The following is a 20,160-nucleotide window of genomic DNA, read 5'->3' as shown; positions in this document are numbered from 1 at the left end:
AAAGTTTGTTTTTTGTTTTTTTTGTTTTTTTTTTTTTTGGGCCACACCCGTTTGACGCTCAGGGGTTACTCCTGGCTAAGTGCTCAGAAATTGCCCCTGGCTTGGGGGGACCATATGGGATGCCGGGGGATCGAACCGCGGTCCGTTCCTTGGCTAGCGCTTACAAGGCAGACACCTTATCTCTAGCGCCACCTTCCCTGCCCCAAGAAATCAAAGTTAATAGTAAATAAGATTTAACTATGTTTTTAATGAAGATTCAAAGTAAAACTTGAAAATCTGACATTTGAAATTTTCAGTCATATTCATTTCTTATAAAAATAGATTTTAAAAACTCCTATTTTTGGATGGCTTTCATTATCTTTCCATGTATGATGAGTAGTTAACCATCAATAAAAATTTATTCAAAGTGAGATAATAATCAATTTGTTGTTGCTTTAAATTACTCTAAAAATTTTAAGCTAATGTTTCTTTTATAGGTTTATAACAAATTAGGATCTGTAATGAGGAATTGGAAAAGATATTAACTTATTTGGCTGAGGTAAGAAAAAATATGGTTTCATTCACTTTACTAAAATAAAAATGCAATTTCTAGGTAGAGGGGAAAAAAGACTTCAATTTCCAATTTTGCATTGTTATAAAAATATTAACAATAAACTGTCTTTTAAATTTACATAATATTTTGATTAATTTGAGGTGAATAAAGACATAATAGCCTTTTCATAGAGCCTGAAATACAATTTTGCCATCTGGTTTAACTACACCTGTAGAATTTTGTCAGTATGTAGCTTATAGGAAAAATAATCATACCAAGTTCTTAACAATAGTTAAAAAGCTTTGAGCACACAATTTTTTTGAGGCAGAGGATTCAAGTATATATATTCTGCCTCTCACTATAACACTTGTTTCTATACTATCATTTCATTCTATATAATCAGGGACAAGAATTGAATAAATATATATGAAAATACCATAACTTTTTCAGTACTACTTAAATATGTTAATAATCTTAGAAATTTTGAATTATAGAAACTATGAGAACAGGTCTTAATTTTCCTACCCAATACCTATGCCATGTGCTAAACCACCTTAGATCTTGATCAAATGTTTATTAAAAAGCAAACTAAAAAAAAACTTTGGGACTCATACAAAAAGATATAAACCCTACAAAGTGTGATTTATGAAAATAAATGTCTTCTTACTTGTTTGGTATTTGAGAGAAGATTTCTGTCACCCACTTTTCCAATGTATCCAGTGTTTCTTGGGGAGAAAAAAAGAAGAAAAGCAATGAGGTTATTCAAGGTAGAAATGCAATGAAACTTTTTGTTGTTCTGTTTTGAGGCCATATCCAACAATGTCCATGGTGTACTCCTGGTTCTGCATTCCTAGTGAAGCTCAGGAAACCATATGGGGGGCCCAAGATCGAAGCTGGGTCAGTCATGTGCAAGGCAATTGCTATATTCACTGTACTATCACTCTGGTCCCACTTTTTTTCTTTTTGTGGTTTTTGGCTGGTTTTTAGGTCACACTCAGTGGTGCTCAGGGATCACTTCTGGCAATGTGGGGTGGGGAGACCATAAAGGATGCCAGAAATCAAACCTGAGTCAGCCATGTGCAAGGAAAGCACCCTACCCACAGTACAACTGCTCCACTCCTGAAAATAAGATTTTCTACGATAAAGAACATTAGAATGAGATAATTCATTTTTCAAAAAGAAATGTACATATACATATACATATAAGAAGTTAAAAGAAGGGGCCAGGCGGTGGTGCTAGAGGTAAGGTGCCTGCCTTTCCTGCGCTAGCCTTGGACGGACCGCAGTTCGATCCCCCGGTGTCCCATATGGTCCCCCAAGCCAGGAGCAACTTCTGAGCGCATAGCCAGGAGTAACCCCTGAGCGTTACCGGGTGTGGCCCAAAAACAAAAACAAACAAACAAACAAAAGAAGTTAAAAGAACAGTCCAGCAACTAACTGATTTGAAAAAGTCTACAGATATTGAAATAAAAAGAAAGAAAACCAGGAGTCAAAGAAATAGTACAAATGGTAAGGTGCATGTCTTACATAGCCAGCCCTGGTTTGATCCCCAGCAATACATATGATTCACTGTCTAAAAATTGCCCTGAGCAGTCAGAGTAAGCCCTGAACACTGGTAGGAGAGGCCTAAAAACAAACAAACAATAATAGGACCGGAGAGATAGCATGGAGGTAAGGCGTTTGCTTTTCATGCAGAAGGACGGTGGTTCAAATTCCGGCATCCCATATGGTCCCCCATGCCCACCAGAAGCAATTTCTGAGCATAGAGCCAGGAGTAACACCTGAGTGTGACCTAAAAACTAAACAAACAAATAAAAAAAACAGAAAGAAAGGAAAGCTACCACAATTTCTTGAATAAGGAAGAGTTAACAAGTTGCTGAAGGTAATTTAAAAAAAGTAAGAGTTGTAACCAATACTTTGTATTTAAGTTACTTTTGAAGCCCTGAGTTCAATTTCTGACAATATAAACAAACAAACAAAAAACATACCAATTTTCTTTTAAAGAATATTTTAACTATCTCCATGATATATTTCAATTAATACTGGCCATTTACCAGGCCCTGTGAAAGGATAAAAAATTAGAAATAGGGGGCTTGGGCGATAGCACAATGCTAAGGCGTTTACTTTGCACGCAGCCAACACAAGACAGAACCCAGTTTGAATCCCAGCATCCCATATGGTCCCCTGAGCCTGCCTGAGTGACCCAAAAATCCAAAAAAAAAAAAAAGTTTTTTTTAAGAAATGGTGCCAATAGGGGCCAGAGCGGCGGCACAAGCGGTAAGCCTTATGCACACTAGCCTAGGACAGACCTCAGTTCGATTACCCCATCATCCTTAATGGTCCCCCAAGCCAGGAGCGATTTCTGAGCGCGTAGCCAGGAGTAACCACTGAGCGTCACCCGGTGTGGCCCAAAAACAAAAAAAAAAAAAAAAAAAAAAGAAAGAAAAAAAGAAAATAGAAAAGAAATGGTGCCAATATATTCCAGGTAGTCCATTCCTTGCTATTCATACCTCTGTGGCATTCTCAGAAAGAGCAATGGGGGGAGGGGGGAAATGGAGGCAGATTCCCCGATCTGCATGAAGCTGCCAAAAGCCACTCCTACACCCTCCAACATAAACGGCCCTATTTCGCAATTTAACCTTATTAAACTTACAAGCCACCAAATTTGTTTTAGATCTATAGATCTCAGACCATGCGTACACCTTACTATCAGCCCAGTAGTATCACAGGAAATCTGACAGGAAAGTTAGTTACACAGATATCTACCAAGCTCAGTGAGCCTAAACTGTAACACAGAAAGTTCAACTAGCACCAACCACAACCTAGTAAATCCTTCACATTGACTGCAACACCATGGTGAGATAACAATTACTTCAGGGGCCGGAGCAGTGGAGCAAAGTGGTAAGGCTAGCCTAGGATGGACTTCGGTTTGATCCCCCCACCCCCACCCCCGCGTCCCATATGGTCCCCCAAGCCAAGAGCGATTTCTGAGCAAATAACCAGGAGTAACCCCTGAGTGTCACAGGATGTGGCCCAAAAAAGAAAAAAAAAAAAACTTCAAATTGACCTGTGTTAATCTAAGGTCTTTTTGGGGGGAGGTAACCTCCCAGAAATGCTCAGGGGTTACTTCTTGCTTTGCACTCAGGAATTATTCCTAGCAGTGCTCAGGGAATCATATGGGATGCTGGAGATAAAAACCCAGGCCAACTATATGAAGGGAAAATGCCTTACCTCTAGCCCCTGATCTAAGTTCTGATAATTATATTTGCCTTTGTGTTGTAAGGAGCAATAAAAAGTAAATTTGTGCCTGCATGGAGGCAGGTGGTGGGTAGGAAGGAGGCTGAGGAAACTGGTGAAGGGAAGGTCACACTAGTGGTAGGATTGTGTTTAAATATTTTATGCCTGAAATGACCATATTATAAACAAGTTGGTAAAACACAGTATTATAATAACGGTATTTTTTTTTTTTTTAAGAAACATGGGTCAGAGAGAGAGTACAGTGGGTCGGGTGCTTGTCAGGCCTGCAATCAACCTGGGTTTGATCTCCTGAGTCTTGCTAAGAGAAGTCCCTGAGCACAGAGCCAGAAGTAAGTTCTGAGTACAGCCAGGTATGGCCTAAAAACAAACAAACAAACAAACAAAAATCTTAGGGTTAGAGTTGTGGCTCAGTAACTGAGTGCAACATCACATGTATAAGGCCAATCAATGAGTTCCATTCCTGATGGGAGGACATGCAGTTCTATAAGTTTATGATCAATTAAATTCAAAGCCAGAGATAAGAGGCAACAAGGGAAAATAACTTCAAAAACTATTTATATATTTCACAGACTAGCCTAGAGAGAAGAGCTATTTTTATAAACCAAACAACAGGGCTGAAAAGTCCTGATTTTGTATTGCCCTGAGTTTTGCCACTTGCTAAGTAAATCCTCCAATTCTGATTTTCTTTTCTTAATATTAGGCTCAAGCACTAAAGTGATTAACAGTGTATTGCAATATTGATTAAGGCAAACAAATTTTAAGAAAGAAGACTTCAGAACAGCTTTAAGGCCACAATGAAATATTACCTTTGGACTGAACCACTAATGTCATGTAGTGAGCAGAATAGTAACGCATCCAGAAATCCCTCAATCTGGCATGTGTATCAATATTATTCTTTTTTGGCTCATGTTTGAGAGTCTCAGCATTTCCTATAAAAAAATGAGAATTCTTTTAAAAATAACTAAGTTTACTTTGTTAAAATTTTTCTCTACAACAACAAACATCATCTGCTACTACACAGAACTATAAAATAACCCATGACTAAAAATTGTGTAATCTTATAAGCTACCTTTACAAACTGTGTGATAATAATATAAGACAAAAATTTGTAAGAAGCATATTTTAGTATATGTAGAATTCATCTTTAGTCTATAACACCTCAACAATAATAATTGTATTATACAACCTTTTTCCTAGTAGTCTAATAGAATCCCATTGAAGTTATAACTCTAAATTACTTTTTATAATATGAAGAATTATTATAGATGCCATATATAATATATGTAGCAGTATAGAATATACAGGAAAGTAAAACATCCTTTTAATGAAGTACCATTTAAATCAACTAATCTGACATTCTGAGGCCACACATGAATTCTTACACTAAGAAAAAGACATGAAAAACATGTATCACTTAAACAACTTACCAAACAAAATTAGATCACAGCTCAATACTATTAAAGAAATCATTGCTGAATCTCTAATGATAAATGGAAATGTTAGTTTGTGATAGAACACAGATTGCATAATCAAGTAATTAGAGATACAAATCCCACATACACCAGTGAATCACTTAAACAAATTAGATAACATCCTTAAACCTGTTTATTTTCAAAAGGAGATAATGCTGCCCAGTTATTAACATTGCTGTGATAATCAAGTTAGATCACTGTGTCAGAAGAGAACCTGCCACTCAGAAATCACTCACAAAATATTAGACATTATTCTTGATATATCCATTGTAGGATAACATACAAGCATGCTTACCTACTTTTTATTTGAAAAGTTGCCTTCTTTCCCTAAAGGTAAATGGTACCTAGCTTCCCTAACTTTATAACTTTCATCCTATATCAAATTCTCAAGCTACAACTTTTCTTAACTACAACATATGAACTAAATGAAGTACTTATATTTAGTATCTTACCCCAAAAAAATTTCCCCATAGGATGTCCAGGTCTAGCAAGGCTTCCAAATAACATTTCCTTTCTGTTTGCATCAGAAGGTCTTGCAAGCTGATATTCTGTCAGTTTTAAAGAAACACTCTTAATACAATGAAATTCAGTATCTGCTAAATTACATGAAAATTCAAGCTTTTAAAACTAAAAGTAAAGTAGTAAAAAAAAAATTAATTTTACAAATGTTTTAAAAAGAGCAAAACTCAATAAGCTAGTGAACTGTCTATGACTAAATAAACTTTAGAACTTTGGTTAGTTAATTCTACAGGTTTTCCCTATTTTCATTTTGTAAAAATTTTTCACTTTATTAATTTTATTTATTAAACACTTTGATTTACAAAAATCTTCGTAACACAGTTGTTTTGAACATTCGATGTTACAACACCAATCCTATCATTAGTGTGACTTTCCTTCCACCATCCCAACACTTTTCCCAGCCCCACCACCAAGCTTGTCCCTTTAGAAGGCACAAAATAATTTATTTTACACTGTTACAAAATGGCTAATAAAATTATTTAAAAAACTACTTCAATAAAAGAAAATTTGTGAAAATTGTATCTCACAATGAGGTCAACAGTCATTGTTTGAGGGGTTACTAAACTGTTGCTAATTGAGCAAAAGTCCCCCAAAGTCCAGTACTATACATTTTGAATGCTAAAATAAGTCATTCTGATCTATCTACAGAGACACTTTTTATTGATATTCTGTAATTAAGGAATACATAGGTTTGGGGGCCCAACCAGAAAGTGCTCAGGGCTTACTCCTGGCTCTACTCAATGATCACTCCTGGAGGTACTGGGGGACCCTATGCAGTGCCAGGAATAGAATTGGAGTTGGTCTCAGGAAAGGCAAGTAACTTAACTTCCATACCATTTCTCTGGCTCTGTGCTCGGGTATCATGCCTGGTGAGGCTCCGGGGATTGACTATAAGTGGTGCTGAGAATCAAGATAGGGTTGGTTGCATGCAAAGGAAAGAGCCTTAGCCCCTATACTATCTCTCTAAAAAAAAAAAAAGAACACTTTGTATAGGGGCCAGAGATATTACAGCATAGAAGGCATTTGCCTTGCACACAGCTAATCTGGGTTCAATACCTAATACCCCACTTGGTTCCAAGTCAACCAAGAGTAATCTCTGAGTTCACAGCTAAGAGAAACAGGGCCACAAGTAAGCCCTGAGTACATCTGGGTATGGACAGAAAGATAAAGATATTTCATAGCTTTATAATGAAGACTTAACCTTTACAAAGGCAGTTTTTCTTATAGTCTTTATTCTCTAAATTCCACAAGAAAAACCTTTTTAAAAGTAAAATCAAGGGGGCCTGAGAGGTAGTATAATGGGTAGTATACTTGCTTTTGCACATGGAACCCAGGTTCACTCTCCTAAACCCCATATGTATACAGTTTCCTGAGCTCATCAGGAATGATCCTGAATGCAGAGTCAGGCATAATCCTTTAGAACTACCGAAGTATGACCCAAACAAACAAACCAAAAGTAAAATCAAATGAATATGCATCACAATTGTTTTCCTAGTAGAAGTCACAGAGTACCTACATGCATAAATATCAAAGGATACACTGTTTATATATCAGAATACTTAAATTTTCAGAAAATCTTTCATCATGCATAGTCTATGAACCTTTAAGGTTTTAACACCTGATAATAGATTTCAGAAAAAATTTAAAGATGGAGTGGCCAAGTGGTAGGGCGTTTGCCTTGCTCACACTAACCTAGGACGGATTGAGGCTCAATCCTCCTGCATTCCATATGGTCCCCGAAGCTAGGAGCTATTTCTGAGCGCATAGCCAGGAGTAACACCTAAGCGTCACTGGGTGTAGCCAAAAAAAAAAATTTTAAGATGGAAAAAAGTAAAATCTATCCTTTTATTTAAATTATGCACTGAATTGGACATTTAACGGTTTTAAGAATAAACATAACACATCTATTTCTATCCAGCCCTTTAATTTTTAAAGATGAAATGGTCTGTGGTAAAGAATAAGAAATATGCTAAATAACAGTTACAATGAAGGAAGTAATTGTAAGACATTCTCTCACCACTATCAACAGCTTCAACTTCACGATCAATTGCATCTCTGATCATTAATGGATGGATGAAGAACTGGGCCCATCTGCAAAAAATGGGATTTCAGTTTTTGTTCAAGAAAAGCTTTAAGTGCTAAAAGGCCACAGATATGCAGAGGTTAAGGTGGTTGCTTTACATGTGACTATCTTGGTTCAATTCCGGTTACCTCATATTGTCCCCTAATAACCATCAGGTGTGGCCCAAACCTTCTCTTATTTCTACTGTCAGGATCAAATCCAGGTTCCTATAAACAAAGCATGTATTCCAGTTCATTGAACTAGCTCTCTGGCCTTAAATTAAAATGTAATTCAAACTTTTATTTATTTGGAGTGGGGGAAGGGTATTGATAAAACTCAGGACTAAGTTACTAATATGCTTGCATTCAGGAATCACTACTCAAAAGAAGAGTATTATGGGATGCCAGTAATTGAACTTGGATCAGCTGCATGCAAGGCATGCATTCTACCTGCTGTACTATCACTCGGGGCCCCCTAAATGAAATTTTTAATATTTTTTGTAAATATTGCTTTAAAAACTAATGTTTTTTTTTTTTAAAGGGGGAGCAGGGATGGAGAAATAACACAGCAGGTAGAGCGTTTGTCTTGCACGCAGCTGATCCAACTTCAATACCCACCCGGGTTCAATCTCCGGCATCCCATATGGTCCTCAGAGCCTGCCAGGAGTAATTTCTGAGCACAGAGCCCAGGAGCAACCTCTGAGCTCCACTGAGTGAAGTATGTGCTCAGTCTGTTTAGTATCTCTCTTGCCCAACACACTTGCTTTTCAGTACTTATCATAACTAATAAATAGTTAAATAATAAAATTAGTTAACTAAATAGTAGTAAACTAAAAAAAAGTTGAGTTTAATAAATAAAAACAATATTTTTACTCGAGTCTAAAAATGAAAGTATACAAAAGCACTGAAGATCAAATACAAGGAATATAAGGCAGCAAATGGCAGCAATTTATACCTGGAGAACAGCCCTGGTTTAGCAATCAAGTAAGCATTTACAAAATCCCCAATCGTGGGGCTGGAGAGATAGCATGGAGGTAAGGCATTTACCTTTCATGCAGAAGGTCATCGGTTCGAATCCCGGCGTCCCATATGGTCCCCCGTGCATGCCAGGAGTAATTTCTGAGCACGGAGCCAGGAAAAACCCCTGAGCACTGCCGGGTGTGACCCAAAAACCACAAAAAAAAAAAAAAAAAATCCCCAATCATTATTAATCACAGCTCTGTAGCAGCTTTACTTGATCTTACATACACTTTGTATATCTTCACAAACTCACTGTTTATGTAAATGGTGCTGATAGGAATCTTGAAAAGACTCAAGAGAAATGGTATATTAAGTGGAGATTTTACCAGGTAGGGTTGGGTTTGTGGACGGCCATTAACCACCCACTCCAATCCCAAACCTTCTCCCTCGGTAACGGGTGTAGAGTTGGACTAAGTACCCATGAATCCATCATTACCAAATCCCTGACAAAAAAAAACCAACTTCCTTCTTCCCTACCTCAAGAACCAATTTCTGCCACTAAAGGGAATAATATTAAGCTCCTTTGAAGAAAGCATTCGAGACGATATAAATTTTCCTTGAAGTATTTGTATGACAATTTTTTTCTTTGTTTTGTTTTGAGACCACAGCTGAAGATGCTCAGGGCTTACTCCTTGTTCTGTGTTCAGGGATCACTCATAGTGGGCTCAGGGGACAATATGGGCTGCTGGGGATAATACCTGGGAGGCCCCATGTACAAGGCAAACACCTTACCCACGGTACAATCTCTCTGGCCCCTGGTCTATTAATTTTTGTTTGTTTGTTTGTTTTGGGGCCACACCCAGCAGTGCTCAGGGTTTACTCCTGGCTCTGCACTCAGAAATTGCTCCTGGCAGGCTACGAGGACCATATGGGATGCCAATTATACCAGGTCCGTCCCAGGTTGGCAGCATGCAAGGCAAATACCCTATCACTGTGCTATCGCTCCAGCCCTGGTCTATTAAATTTTTACATAGTTCATGATGAATGTATCTAAGCTATCCTTTAGATTAAAAAACTTTTAGAACCTACTTAAAAAAGAATTTTTGTAAGATAGGGCCACACATGGTGGTACTCGAGGATTCTCAGATGTGTGTGTGTTTCTTCAGAAGGAAGGAGGGTGTTACTTTCAGTGGGATTTCAGGTGACTATATGGTGCCAGGGATTGAACCTAGGCGTCCATCATAGTAAAGCCTACTAGCTATCTCTCTTGCCCTAAAATAAAATTTAAACTAGACTTATATCAACTTTCATCATTTCTTTTTTTTGGTTTTTGGGTCACACCTGGCGGCACTCAGGGGTTACTCTTGGCTCTACGCTCAGAAATCGCTGCTAGCAAGCTCGGGGGACCATATGGGATGCCAGGATTTGAACCACCATCCTTCAGCATGCAAGGCAAACATCCTACCTCCATGCTATCTCTCCAGCCCCAACTTTCATCATTTCTAAGATAGTCAGAATTTATTCAGCATATCCTTTTCCTGCTTTGTTCCAATAAGGTGTCTTTTTTATCTTCTTTATCTTTGGACATAAATATAAAATTTTTGAGAATTCAATTTATCTATTGCTTAAGATTTCTTCACATATATACAAATCTACCTGAATTTGTGAAACTTAGAATCCAAGAAATTTGAAACAAAAGCAAAGTTAAGAGTCATCCTCTGAATATTTTAATTTTCTAAGATACAAGAAAGTTTATAGGGGCTGGAGCCATGGCGTAAGCTCATTTGCCTTGCACCCGCTAACCTAGGACAGACCGAAGTTCAATCCCCCTGCGTCCCCCAAGCTAGGAGCGTTTTCTGAGTGCGTAGACAGGAGTAACCCCTGATCGTCACCAGGTGTGGCCCAAAAAGCAAAAACAAAAAAAAAAAGTTCATATATAGTTCATTGAACATAGGAAGGCAGAACATAGGAAGGCAAATCATTGTTGTGGGCCAGAGGCATGTACGGTGCTTGTCTTGCACACACACAGCCAATCTAGGTTTAATCCCTGATACCCATACCTTGAGTCTTGCCAGGAGTAATTTCTAAATGCAGAATCAGGAATAAACCCTGACTTCTGCCACATGTGGCACCAAAACCATTTTTTAAATGACAGTTATAGTATGGTCACTGTTATAATATATTATACATAGTCACCTAAGTGTCTCAATGGGATTTTAGTATTTATGGTCCCCCAAGCCAGGAGCAGTTTCTGAGTACATAGCCAGGAGCATCACCGGGTATGGCCCAAAAATTAAAAAAAAAATTTAAAAAATTAAAAATAAAAAGGGGGGGTGGCATGGTGGCGCTAGAGGTAGTGTCTGCCTTGCCAGCACTAGCCTAGGATGGACCGCGGTTCGATCTCCTGGCGTCCCATATGGTCCCCCAAGCCAGGAGCGACTTCTGAGCACATAGGCTGGAGTAACCCCTGAGCGTCATCTGGTGTGGCCCAAAAACAAACAAAAAAAAAATTTAAAAAAAAGGTTTCAATTTATAGGAATTTACCCAAAGATTTCGCAAAATCAAATTAATCTGGGACAAGTCAATTTTTTTTTTTTGGTTTGTGGGCCATACCCAGTGAGGCTCAGGAATTAATTACTCCTGGCTATGCACTCAGAAATCGCTCCTGGCTTGGGGGACCATATGGGATACCAGCAGATTGAACCACGGTCCATCCTAGGTTAGAGCATGCAAGGCAAATGTCCTACCGCTTGCGCCACTGCTCCGACCCCAAGTCAAGATTTTTTTTTGTTTTGTTTTGTTTTTAGGGTCACACCTGGCAGCACTCAGGGGTTACTCCTAGTGTATCTAGGCTCAGAAATTACTCCTGGCAGGCACGGGGGGATCATATGGGATGCCAGGATTCAAACAACAATCTGTCCTGGATCGGCTGCATGCAAGGCAATGTGCTATCTCTTCAGCACCACAAGTCAATTTTTTTGGGGGGAGGGGACCACACCCATTGACGCTCCGGGTTACTCCTGGCTATGCACTCAAAAACCGCTCCTGGCTTGAGGGGACCAAATGGGACGCCAAGGAATCGAACTGTGGTCCATCTAGCGCTTGCAAGGCAGACACCTTACCTCTAGCGCCACAGATCTGGCCCCAAGTCAATATTTAAAAAAATAAAATAAAATTAGACTATTACCATAGAGAATTTTTTCAACATTTCTAAGAAAAACTATGAATTCAATAAATATTTGTGTCTACCTTGATGCTCAAGATGTACCCAAAAACAGATAAAAAATACCACCTCAACTTACACTAATTACATTCAAGGTTTTTATAAAAATAATTCTAACAGGGGCTGGAGTGATGCACAGTGGTTATGGTGTTTGCCTTACATGTAGCAGACCCTGGTTCAATACCCAGTATGTCATATGGTCCCCCATGCCTGCTAGGAGTATTCCTGAGTGCAGAGCCAGGAGTAAGCCCTGAGTACTGCCAGATGTGGCCCAAAAAACAACAACAAAATAATAATAACACTTAGAATTTGGCATAAAGTAACTTTATCGAGTACATAGTTTGGTATGCAATCTTGTGGTATAAAATTCTACTTATGAAGTGACATACTTTTTGTAAAATAATGTTGCAAAATCAAAGCTTACCAAGAAAAAAAACATACAAATAAGCACAGTGATTTCAATTCTTAGACGTTAACTAACAGAAAGAATCAAGGATGTATACAAAGATAATGATGTTCATCATAGTATGAAAATACAAGAAAAGTGGAATTCACTGTCCAATAATATATAGCTAATTGAACAGAGCAAGTATGGTATTTTATGTAACATAAATAATAATCACTTAGTATTGTTCTATAAATTAGTCATATATAAAATACAACTTATTTTAATTGTTTTTGTTTTTGGGATCACTCCTGGCTCTATACTCAGAAATCGCTCATGGCTGGCTCGGGGAACTATATGAAATGCCATGGATTCAAACCACCACCCTTCTGCATGCAAGGCAAATGCCCTACCTCCATGCTATCTCTCTGGCCCCTTTTTAAATTGTTTTTGGAGACTACTTATTTTAAAATAAAAGAGATGAACATATGATCCCCTATACATGAAATAATATATAAATCATATATATAATATATAATTATATAATAATATACCAAAACATCAACCTTTGCTATCTCTACATTGTAAAATTCAGAGTAATCTTACTCCCTTTTTTGCTTTTCCATATTTTCATTTTTTTAACTTTATTAATTAATTTCTTTGGTTTTGGGGCCACACCCAGCGGTGCTCAAGGGTTACTTCTGGCTTTGTGCTCAGAAATTGCTTCTGGCAGGCTTGGGGACCATATGGGATGCCAGATATCAAACCCTGGTCTGTCACGGGTCGCCACATGCAAGGCAAATGTCCTACCAAATGTGCTATCACTCCGGCCCCATTTTTCCACATTTTCTTATAGATTCTTAAAATAATTTTAACAAGTCAACAAAAACTTATAGACAAAACTCAAAAGATGTTAAGAATTTCAATTTACTCAACACTGAAATAATATAAATATACAAAATAAGAGCTACAGTGTATTTAGTTGGTTCATTTCTCTAAATAAAGTATTGTGACAACTATAGAAAATTAGGACTGCTTGAAAAGAAATAACAGAGTAAAATAAAAATACATTTTGAGTTAATTACCTATCCAGGGCTTCTTTGAAGTATTTTCGCTGAACATCAAACTGAAAAACTGTGCGCTCACAATCAGTTGAAGCATTATCACTACCTCCATGTTTCTTCAGAAAGGCATCAAACCCATTCTCATCTGGATACTTCAAACTACCCATGAATACCACTAAGTGGAAAGAACACAAAAAGATCACAGTCTTATTATAAGAATGAAATTTCTGAGCTGGAGCAGTGGCGCAAGTGGTAGGGCATTTACCTTGCACAAGCTAACCTAGTCAGGAGTGATTTCTGAATGCATAGCCAGGAGTAACCCCCGAGTGACCCAAAAAGTGGTGTGGCCCAAAAAGCAAAAAAAAAAAAGAAAAGAAATATCCCAGACACAAAATAACAGAGAAAATAACTAATAAACAATGGTTCTATCTGGTAGCATTTTTTTCATTACATTTCTGTTTTCTGTTTCTGAGTTTCCTTTTTGTTTGGGGGAACATACCCAGTAATACTCAGAGACCACTGTTGACTTACTGGGGTTCACATGGGGAAGAGGGCACACCAATGCAGAGCTGGGATCAAACCTGGGTCTCCAAAATTCAAAGCATGCACTTCAGCCTACTGAGCTATCTCTCAGCACCTACTCTAATGGATGCTGGGGATTAAACATAGGTTAATCCACTGTACTACTGCTCCAGCTCAAGCATGTTACTTTTTTGGTTTTGATTTATTTTATTTGGTGTTTGGGACACACCAGGTGGCGCTCAGGGGTTACTCCTAGCTCTACACTCAGAAATCACTCCTGGCAGGCTCAGGGGACCATATGGGATGGTAGGAATTGAACTTGGGCCCATCCCGGGTCAGCCAAGTGCAAGACAAATGTCCTACCGCAGTGCTATCACTCCAGCCTTGCATTTTACTTTTATTTTTTGTTTTGTTTTGTTTTGTTTGGGCCACACCAGTTTGACACTCAGGAGTTACTCCTAGTTATGCACTCAGAAATTGCACCTGGCTTGGGAGAACTATATGGGACGTGGGAGGAGGGGTGGTGTCGAACCAAGGTCTGTCCTAGGCTAGCGCTTGCAAGGCAGATGCCTTATATCTAGCACCACCTCTCCGGCCTCCACATTTTACTTTTACTTGTTTTTTTTGTTTGTTTTTTTTTTGGGGGGGGGGTCACACCCGGCGTTGCTCAGGGGTTACTCCTGGCTGTCTGCTCAGAAATAGCTCCTGGCAGGCACGGGGGACCATATGGGACACCGGGATTCGAACCAACCACCTTTGGTATAGGATCGGCTGATTGCAAGGCAAACGCCTCTGTGCTATCTCTCCGGGCCCTACATTTTACTTTTAAATAAAGAAATATAACCTTTATTTGTAAAAGGTCAAAATATTAACATAAACTTTTACGCAGATTACTGCTACTATAAAAACTCATTGGATAAATTTTCAGTTAAAAAACCCCAAATTGAAAACTAAAGAATGCAGAAAAACGAATATAAATTTAAATAGCCATAATTGTACGGTTTCCACTAATGTTTTACTTAGGTACATTCATAATTAAACTAAAGATTTTGTGGTTTGTTTGGTTGGTTTTTGATTTTTGGGCCTCACATGGTGATACTTGGGGTTACTCCTGGCTATGCACTCAGAAATTACTCTTGGCTAGGGGAACCATATGGGATGCCAGGGATCAAACCAGGTTCATCATGGACCTGCCACATGCAAGGCAAACACCCTACAGCTGCACTATCACAACAGCCCAAGATTTTGTTAATTTTTATATTAATCATGATTTTTTTTTCTTCTGTATTTCTTTTTTTTTTTTTTTTTTGGCTTTTGGCTTTTGGTTTTTGGGTCATACCCTGCAGTGCTCAGGGGTTACTTCTGGCTCTACGCTCAGAAATCGCTCCTGGTAGGCTCGGTGGACAATATAGGAGCCAGGATTCAAACCAATGACCTTCTGCATGAAAGGCAAATGCCTTACCTCCATGCTATCTCTCTGGCCCCTCTTCTGTATTTCTGATGTTTGATATACTATAGCTTAGCTAACCAAGAAGGCTGCTCCTTCCCAAGACTATAGCCTAAATTTCTAGAGATTGGCCATTGTCTACTTATCTGTTGATCATACCAAGCCTGAGTTACCTGAATAAGAATGAAGCATACATTTAAAAATAGTTCTCTAAAAGGTTTTGTTTCCGTTTTCAAGCCAAGTACATTCAAGATTAAAATTTAATAAATTGTCTCTTATGAGTCAATGTTTCTTAGTTTTTTTATTTGAGAAACCTATACTTCTTTCAACCCAGTAATTTATCTTTAAAATCAACACATACTAATTTTGAGATTAAAAAAAAAAAACAAAAAAAAAAACCTGGAATATTTTACAAAGCTCTTACTGTGCTCCAAAAAGTGTGCCAGCCCAGGCAGGTCATCTGGATCAGCAAAACTCCCAACTCCAACGCAAAGAGCGGCTGCAGACTGGAATAAGTTAAACACACACAGTGAGTCAATCCTAAAGGATAATATTGTCATCTCATTTTAAGGATTCTTTTGAAGATGGAAGACTTCCCATTGAAAGTAATAAATTCCTTTCCCTGAGAATCAGGAGGAGCAGCAAAGTGAAACTCACCAGAACTGTGTCAGTTTCACCCTGCTGCTCCTCCTCTTGCCATCCTGCCAAAGGCGGAAGAAGTGAAGACCTAAGGAAAAAAGCAGAAATAGAGAAAAAAGGAAAGGCACTAGCCAGCTCACCCAAATATTTTGTGTCAAGGTTTCAGAGCTCTGAATCAAGTTTGTTTCTCAATGCATTAGAATTTTTTTAATGCACTGGATTTTGAAATTTGCAGGTGTGTATTTAGGTAGATTATATTTATATTCATATATCTAGATAGCTAAGATATATAAGCAGATAGCTAAGATATGTATTTAGTAACTCAGTGATAGATTTTAATTTCTCAAAGTTACCCTGAAATGTTTCTCTTTCATAATTAAGATATAACATGAGAAAAACATCTAACAAATGTAATAAGTAAAAGTATTTAAAAAAAATCATTGGCTATTAAAAAACTATAGCACTAAACTTCTTGTTATTGCTGTTCTTTTGTTTTTTGGGGAATTTCCACATGGTGGTGCTGAGGGTTTACTTCAGGCTCTGGGCAGAGCTCTGGGGATTACATATGGTACCAGGGATTTAGCCCAGGTTGGCAGCATAAAAGGCCTGTGCATTGTCCCCTATCTCTCTGGCCTGGCCAACAACACTTTAAAGAAGCTTTTTATTTCTTTACCTGGTAAAGCTCTATAGAATGCACTAATTATCAGAAATTATTATCACGTTACTTTGAGAAAATCACAACTTTTAGAAGAAAAGATGATCAAGTTTACAAACTCTATACTTAAAACAACTAGGGCAGACCATTATGTCAATGTTAACTTAAAAGATATTAAAAATAGGGCGGAGCAGTGGCACAAGCAGTAGGGTGTTTGCCTTGCACTTGCTAACGAACAGACAGAGGTTCGATCCCCCAGCGTCCCTTATGGTCCCCCAAGCCAGGAGCAATTTCTTAGCGCATAGCCAAGAGTAAACCCTGAGCGTCACCAAGACCAAAAAAAAAAAAAAGCCAAGTCAAATACTTAAAAATTGGAGATTGAGGGGCCGGAGAGATAGCATGGAGGTAAGGTGTTTGCCTTTCATGCAGAAGGTCATCAGTTCGAATCCGGCTTCCCATATGATCCCTGTGCCTGCCAGGAGCAATTTCTGAGCATGGAGCCAGGAGTTTCCCCTGAGCACTGCTGGGTGTGACCCAAAAACCACACACACACACACACAAAAAAAAGGCAAAACAAATAAAAATTGGAGATTGAATATTAACTTTCCCAAATTTTACAAACATCAACTTTAAGGGCTAACACATTTGGTGACACAAACTTTTTTGATTAATGGTTTTCCCCTTAGAGAATTTAAAAATAAAACAAGAAAAAAGGTGTATAACAAAAAGTTAAATAATAAAATAGAGTGTGTACTTGGCTGGTATAAAGTCTAATAACCATGTGCCAGGAAGCAAAAGTATGTTTTAGAAGGTTCTAATATAGCTTCACTTGATTAAATTTTAAAACCTAATTTAAAAAAATAGGCACATAAACCCGGTTTAAAAATGGGGGAAATACCAGTTCTCCAAATCGCAGTCTAACCTGTTCTATGATGTTTAATAGGTGCCTAACCTGCTTTCAGCTCCAACTACCCCATAAAGATTTCTTGTCTCGACCAGCAGGGTTGAAGACATTTGTGTGAAAGTTGACTTAAACCACAGTCTATCAGTCAGCTTTGACCACCGCAAACACAGGTTCTGCGATTGATAGAAAAGAAATTCACACTTGAGAATTATCTACCCCAAAAATTCACACTTGAGAAATTAATATTTGAGAAATAACTTTAAATTCCCCTGACCAGTTAGGAAGCACACTGGATTGGGAGAGGGTACTAGTAATTTTGTATAGCAACACCATAAATTTTAATACTACTGTAACTTACAGAAAGTTAAAAAACCATGTCTGTGTAGGAACTGGAGAGATAGCACAGCGGTAGGGCGTTTGCCTTGCACACAGCCAATTCAGGATGGATGGTAGTTCAAATCCCGGAATCCCATCTGGTCCCCAGAGCCTGCAGGAGCAACTTTTTTGTTTGTTTTGTTTTTGGTTTTTGGGTCACACCCAGCAGTGCTCAGGGGTTACTTCTGGCTCTATGTTCAGAAATCACTCCTGGCAGGCTCAAGGGACCATATGGGATGCCAGGATCTGAACCACAGTCCATCCTGGATCAGCTACATGCAAGGCAAATGCCCGATTGCTTGCTATCTCTCTGACCCTAAACCATCTTTTTCTAAACTACTACTTTATTTCACTACTGTAGATTTCCACTCAGTAAGTGAATAAACCATTAAAACTTTTTTTCCACTTTTATAATAATAATTGGGGCCAGAGATATAGCATGGAGGTAGGGCATTTGCCTCACATGCAGAAAGATGGTGGTTCAAATCCCATATGGTCCCCCCAGCCTGCAAGGAGCGATTTCTGAGCATAGAGCCAGGAGTAAACTCTGAACGCTGCTGGGTGTGACCAAAAAACCAAACGAACAAAAAAAGGATATTCCCTTTTCTCATATTAAGTTTTCAGAAAAATAAAATCTGTACCTAATACATTTTAATGATTTCTAAAAATTGACAATGCTGCTTTTAGAAGAGACAAAAAGAGTTTGTGCCAGCCAAGCAAAATAAAAAGGAGAAAAAAATTACTGGATACATAGCTTCCTTTGTCAAAGAATTTCACACAATTTTGTGTAAATATAAGGTCTTTTAATAACTTCTCTGTTTCTTAGTTGTTATTGCTCTTTTCTTTTGGGGTCACCTTGGGTGGTGCTCAGGGATTATATTTGTGATGCTTGGGAGACCATATGCAGTGCCAGGAATCAAGTCTTTAGGACCTTGTACAAGGTAAGTGCCTTAACCCCTGTACTGTCTCTCTCACCCCATAATGTCCTGACAATAACTGGTTCTCAAAAAAATTTTAAATCAAACAGATTTCTGTTTATCAGTTGATAGAAAATAAAAGGAAATTAAAAGCATGGGAAAAGCTAACAGGTAGTTGAATACAAAAGAAACTTATAAACATTAAATCTTGAAACTCAAAACTATGTCATCTAATACTCTTGATTTAGAAATAAGAAAAAGATGAAAATATGAGTCTACGATCATATAGAGTCAGAGTCAAAATTAAAACTCAGATTTCTTTGTTTGCTTGTTTCGTTTTTGATTTTGGGGTCACACTCAGTGGCACTCAGGTGTTACTCATAACTACATTCAGAAAGTACTCCAAGGGGCTAGAGCAGTGGCACAGGGCATAAGGCATCTGCCTTGCACGCACTAGCCTAGGACGGACCATGGTCCAATCCCCCAATGTCCCATATAGTCCCCAAAGCCAGGAGCAATTTTTGAGTGCATAGCCAGGAGTAACCCCTGAGCGTCACTGGGTGTCGCCGGGGGAGGAGGGTAGAAACAAAGATATTATTTCTAGCAGAATTATGGGGCCCGGAGTGATAGCAGCACAGTAGTAGGGCGTTTGCCTTGCACACTGCAAACCTGAAACCAACCGGGATTCAATCCCCAGCATCCCATATTGTCCCTTGAGCCTGCCAGGTCTGCCCTCCACCACCACCACCCCCAACAAAAAGAAATTACTCCTTGCAAGATCAAACCCAGGTCAGTCAGATGCCAGGCAAATACCCTACCTGTTGTGCTATCGCTCTGGTCCTATAGAACTCAGATTCTTGTCAATGTTCTTTCCCATGACTTTTATAATTTCTTTATTTTCTGTACTATTCTACTCAGACATATTAGATCTTTAGAAATGGAAAATTATATTTCCCCAGTATTATGGTTTTCAGCCTCAGAATTTTTTTTTCTTTGTTTGGGCTACTCCTGATTCTATGCTTGAATAAGGGGGCCCAGATGAGAACATAAGTAGTATTGGGGATAGAACCAGGTTCCAAAACAGCCATATCCAATACACATGCTTGTTCCAAATTTCTCTGGTCCCAATCTTTTATTATTAGTAGTAATTGTACTGGTATTATGTTTTGAGGGCCACACCCGACTACATTAATTCCTGGCTCTGTTCTTAGGGATCAATCTGGAAGT

The 20,160-nt window shown here is 38.4% G+C and overlaps 1 protein-coding gene and 1 long non-coding RNA gene across 3 annotated transcripts in view; one reads left to right on the top strand and one right to left on the bottom strand.

Moving 5' to 3' along the window:
- The window catches only part of NRDC (nardilysin convertase), an 82,743-nt gene that overhangs the window by 32,779 nt on the left and 29,804 nt on the right, over nucleotides 1-20,160 (bottom strand). Inside the window, exons 3-10 of one of the 2 annotated variants that reach the window (XM_049774643.1) lie at nucleotides 17,690-17,841; nucleotides 16,101-16,170; nucleotides 15,868-15,949; nucleotides 13,496-13,649; nucleotides 7,799-7,872; nucleotides 5,715-5,810; nucleotides 4,597-4,719; nucleotides 1,200-1,257 (exon numbers count right to left, since the gene is read on the bottom strand). In XM_049774643.1, coding sequence (XP_049630600.1) covers nucleotides 1,200-1,257; nucleotides 4,597-4,719; nucleotides 5,715-5,810; nucleotides 7,799-7,872; nucleotides 13,496-13,649; nucleotides 15,868-15,949; nucleotides 16,101-16,170; nucleotides 17,690-17,841 — 809 coding nt within the window. The remainder of the gene's footprint in view (nucleotides 1-1,199; nucleotides 1,258-4,596; nucleotides 4,720-5,714; nucleotides 5,811-7,798; nucleotides 7,873-13,495; nucleotides 13,650-15,867; nucleotides 15,950-16,100; nucleotides 16,171-17,689; nucleotides 17,842-20,160) is intronic. The other variant, XM_049774642.1, reaches the window with a different exon arrangement.
- LOC126011454 (uncharacterized) overlaps nucleotides 1-20,160 on the top strand; it is a 46,402-nt gene that overhangs the window by 15,611 nt on the left and 10,631 nt on the right. The gene's annotated exons all lie outside the window — the stretch shown is intronic.

Source organism: Suncus etruscus, chromosome 6 (genome assembly GCF_024139225.1).
Source record: "Suncus etruscus isolate mSunEtr1 chromosome 6, mSunEtr1.pri.cur, whole genome shotgun sequence".
Taxonomy (NCBI): Eukaryota; Metazoa; Chordata; class Mammalia; order Eulipotyphla; family Soricidae; genus Suncus; species Suncus etruscus.
The sequence above is the reverse complement of the archived record's forward strand: the minus strand, read 5'-3'. Positions and strand labels throughout refer to the sequence as shown.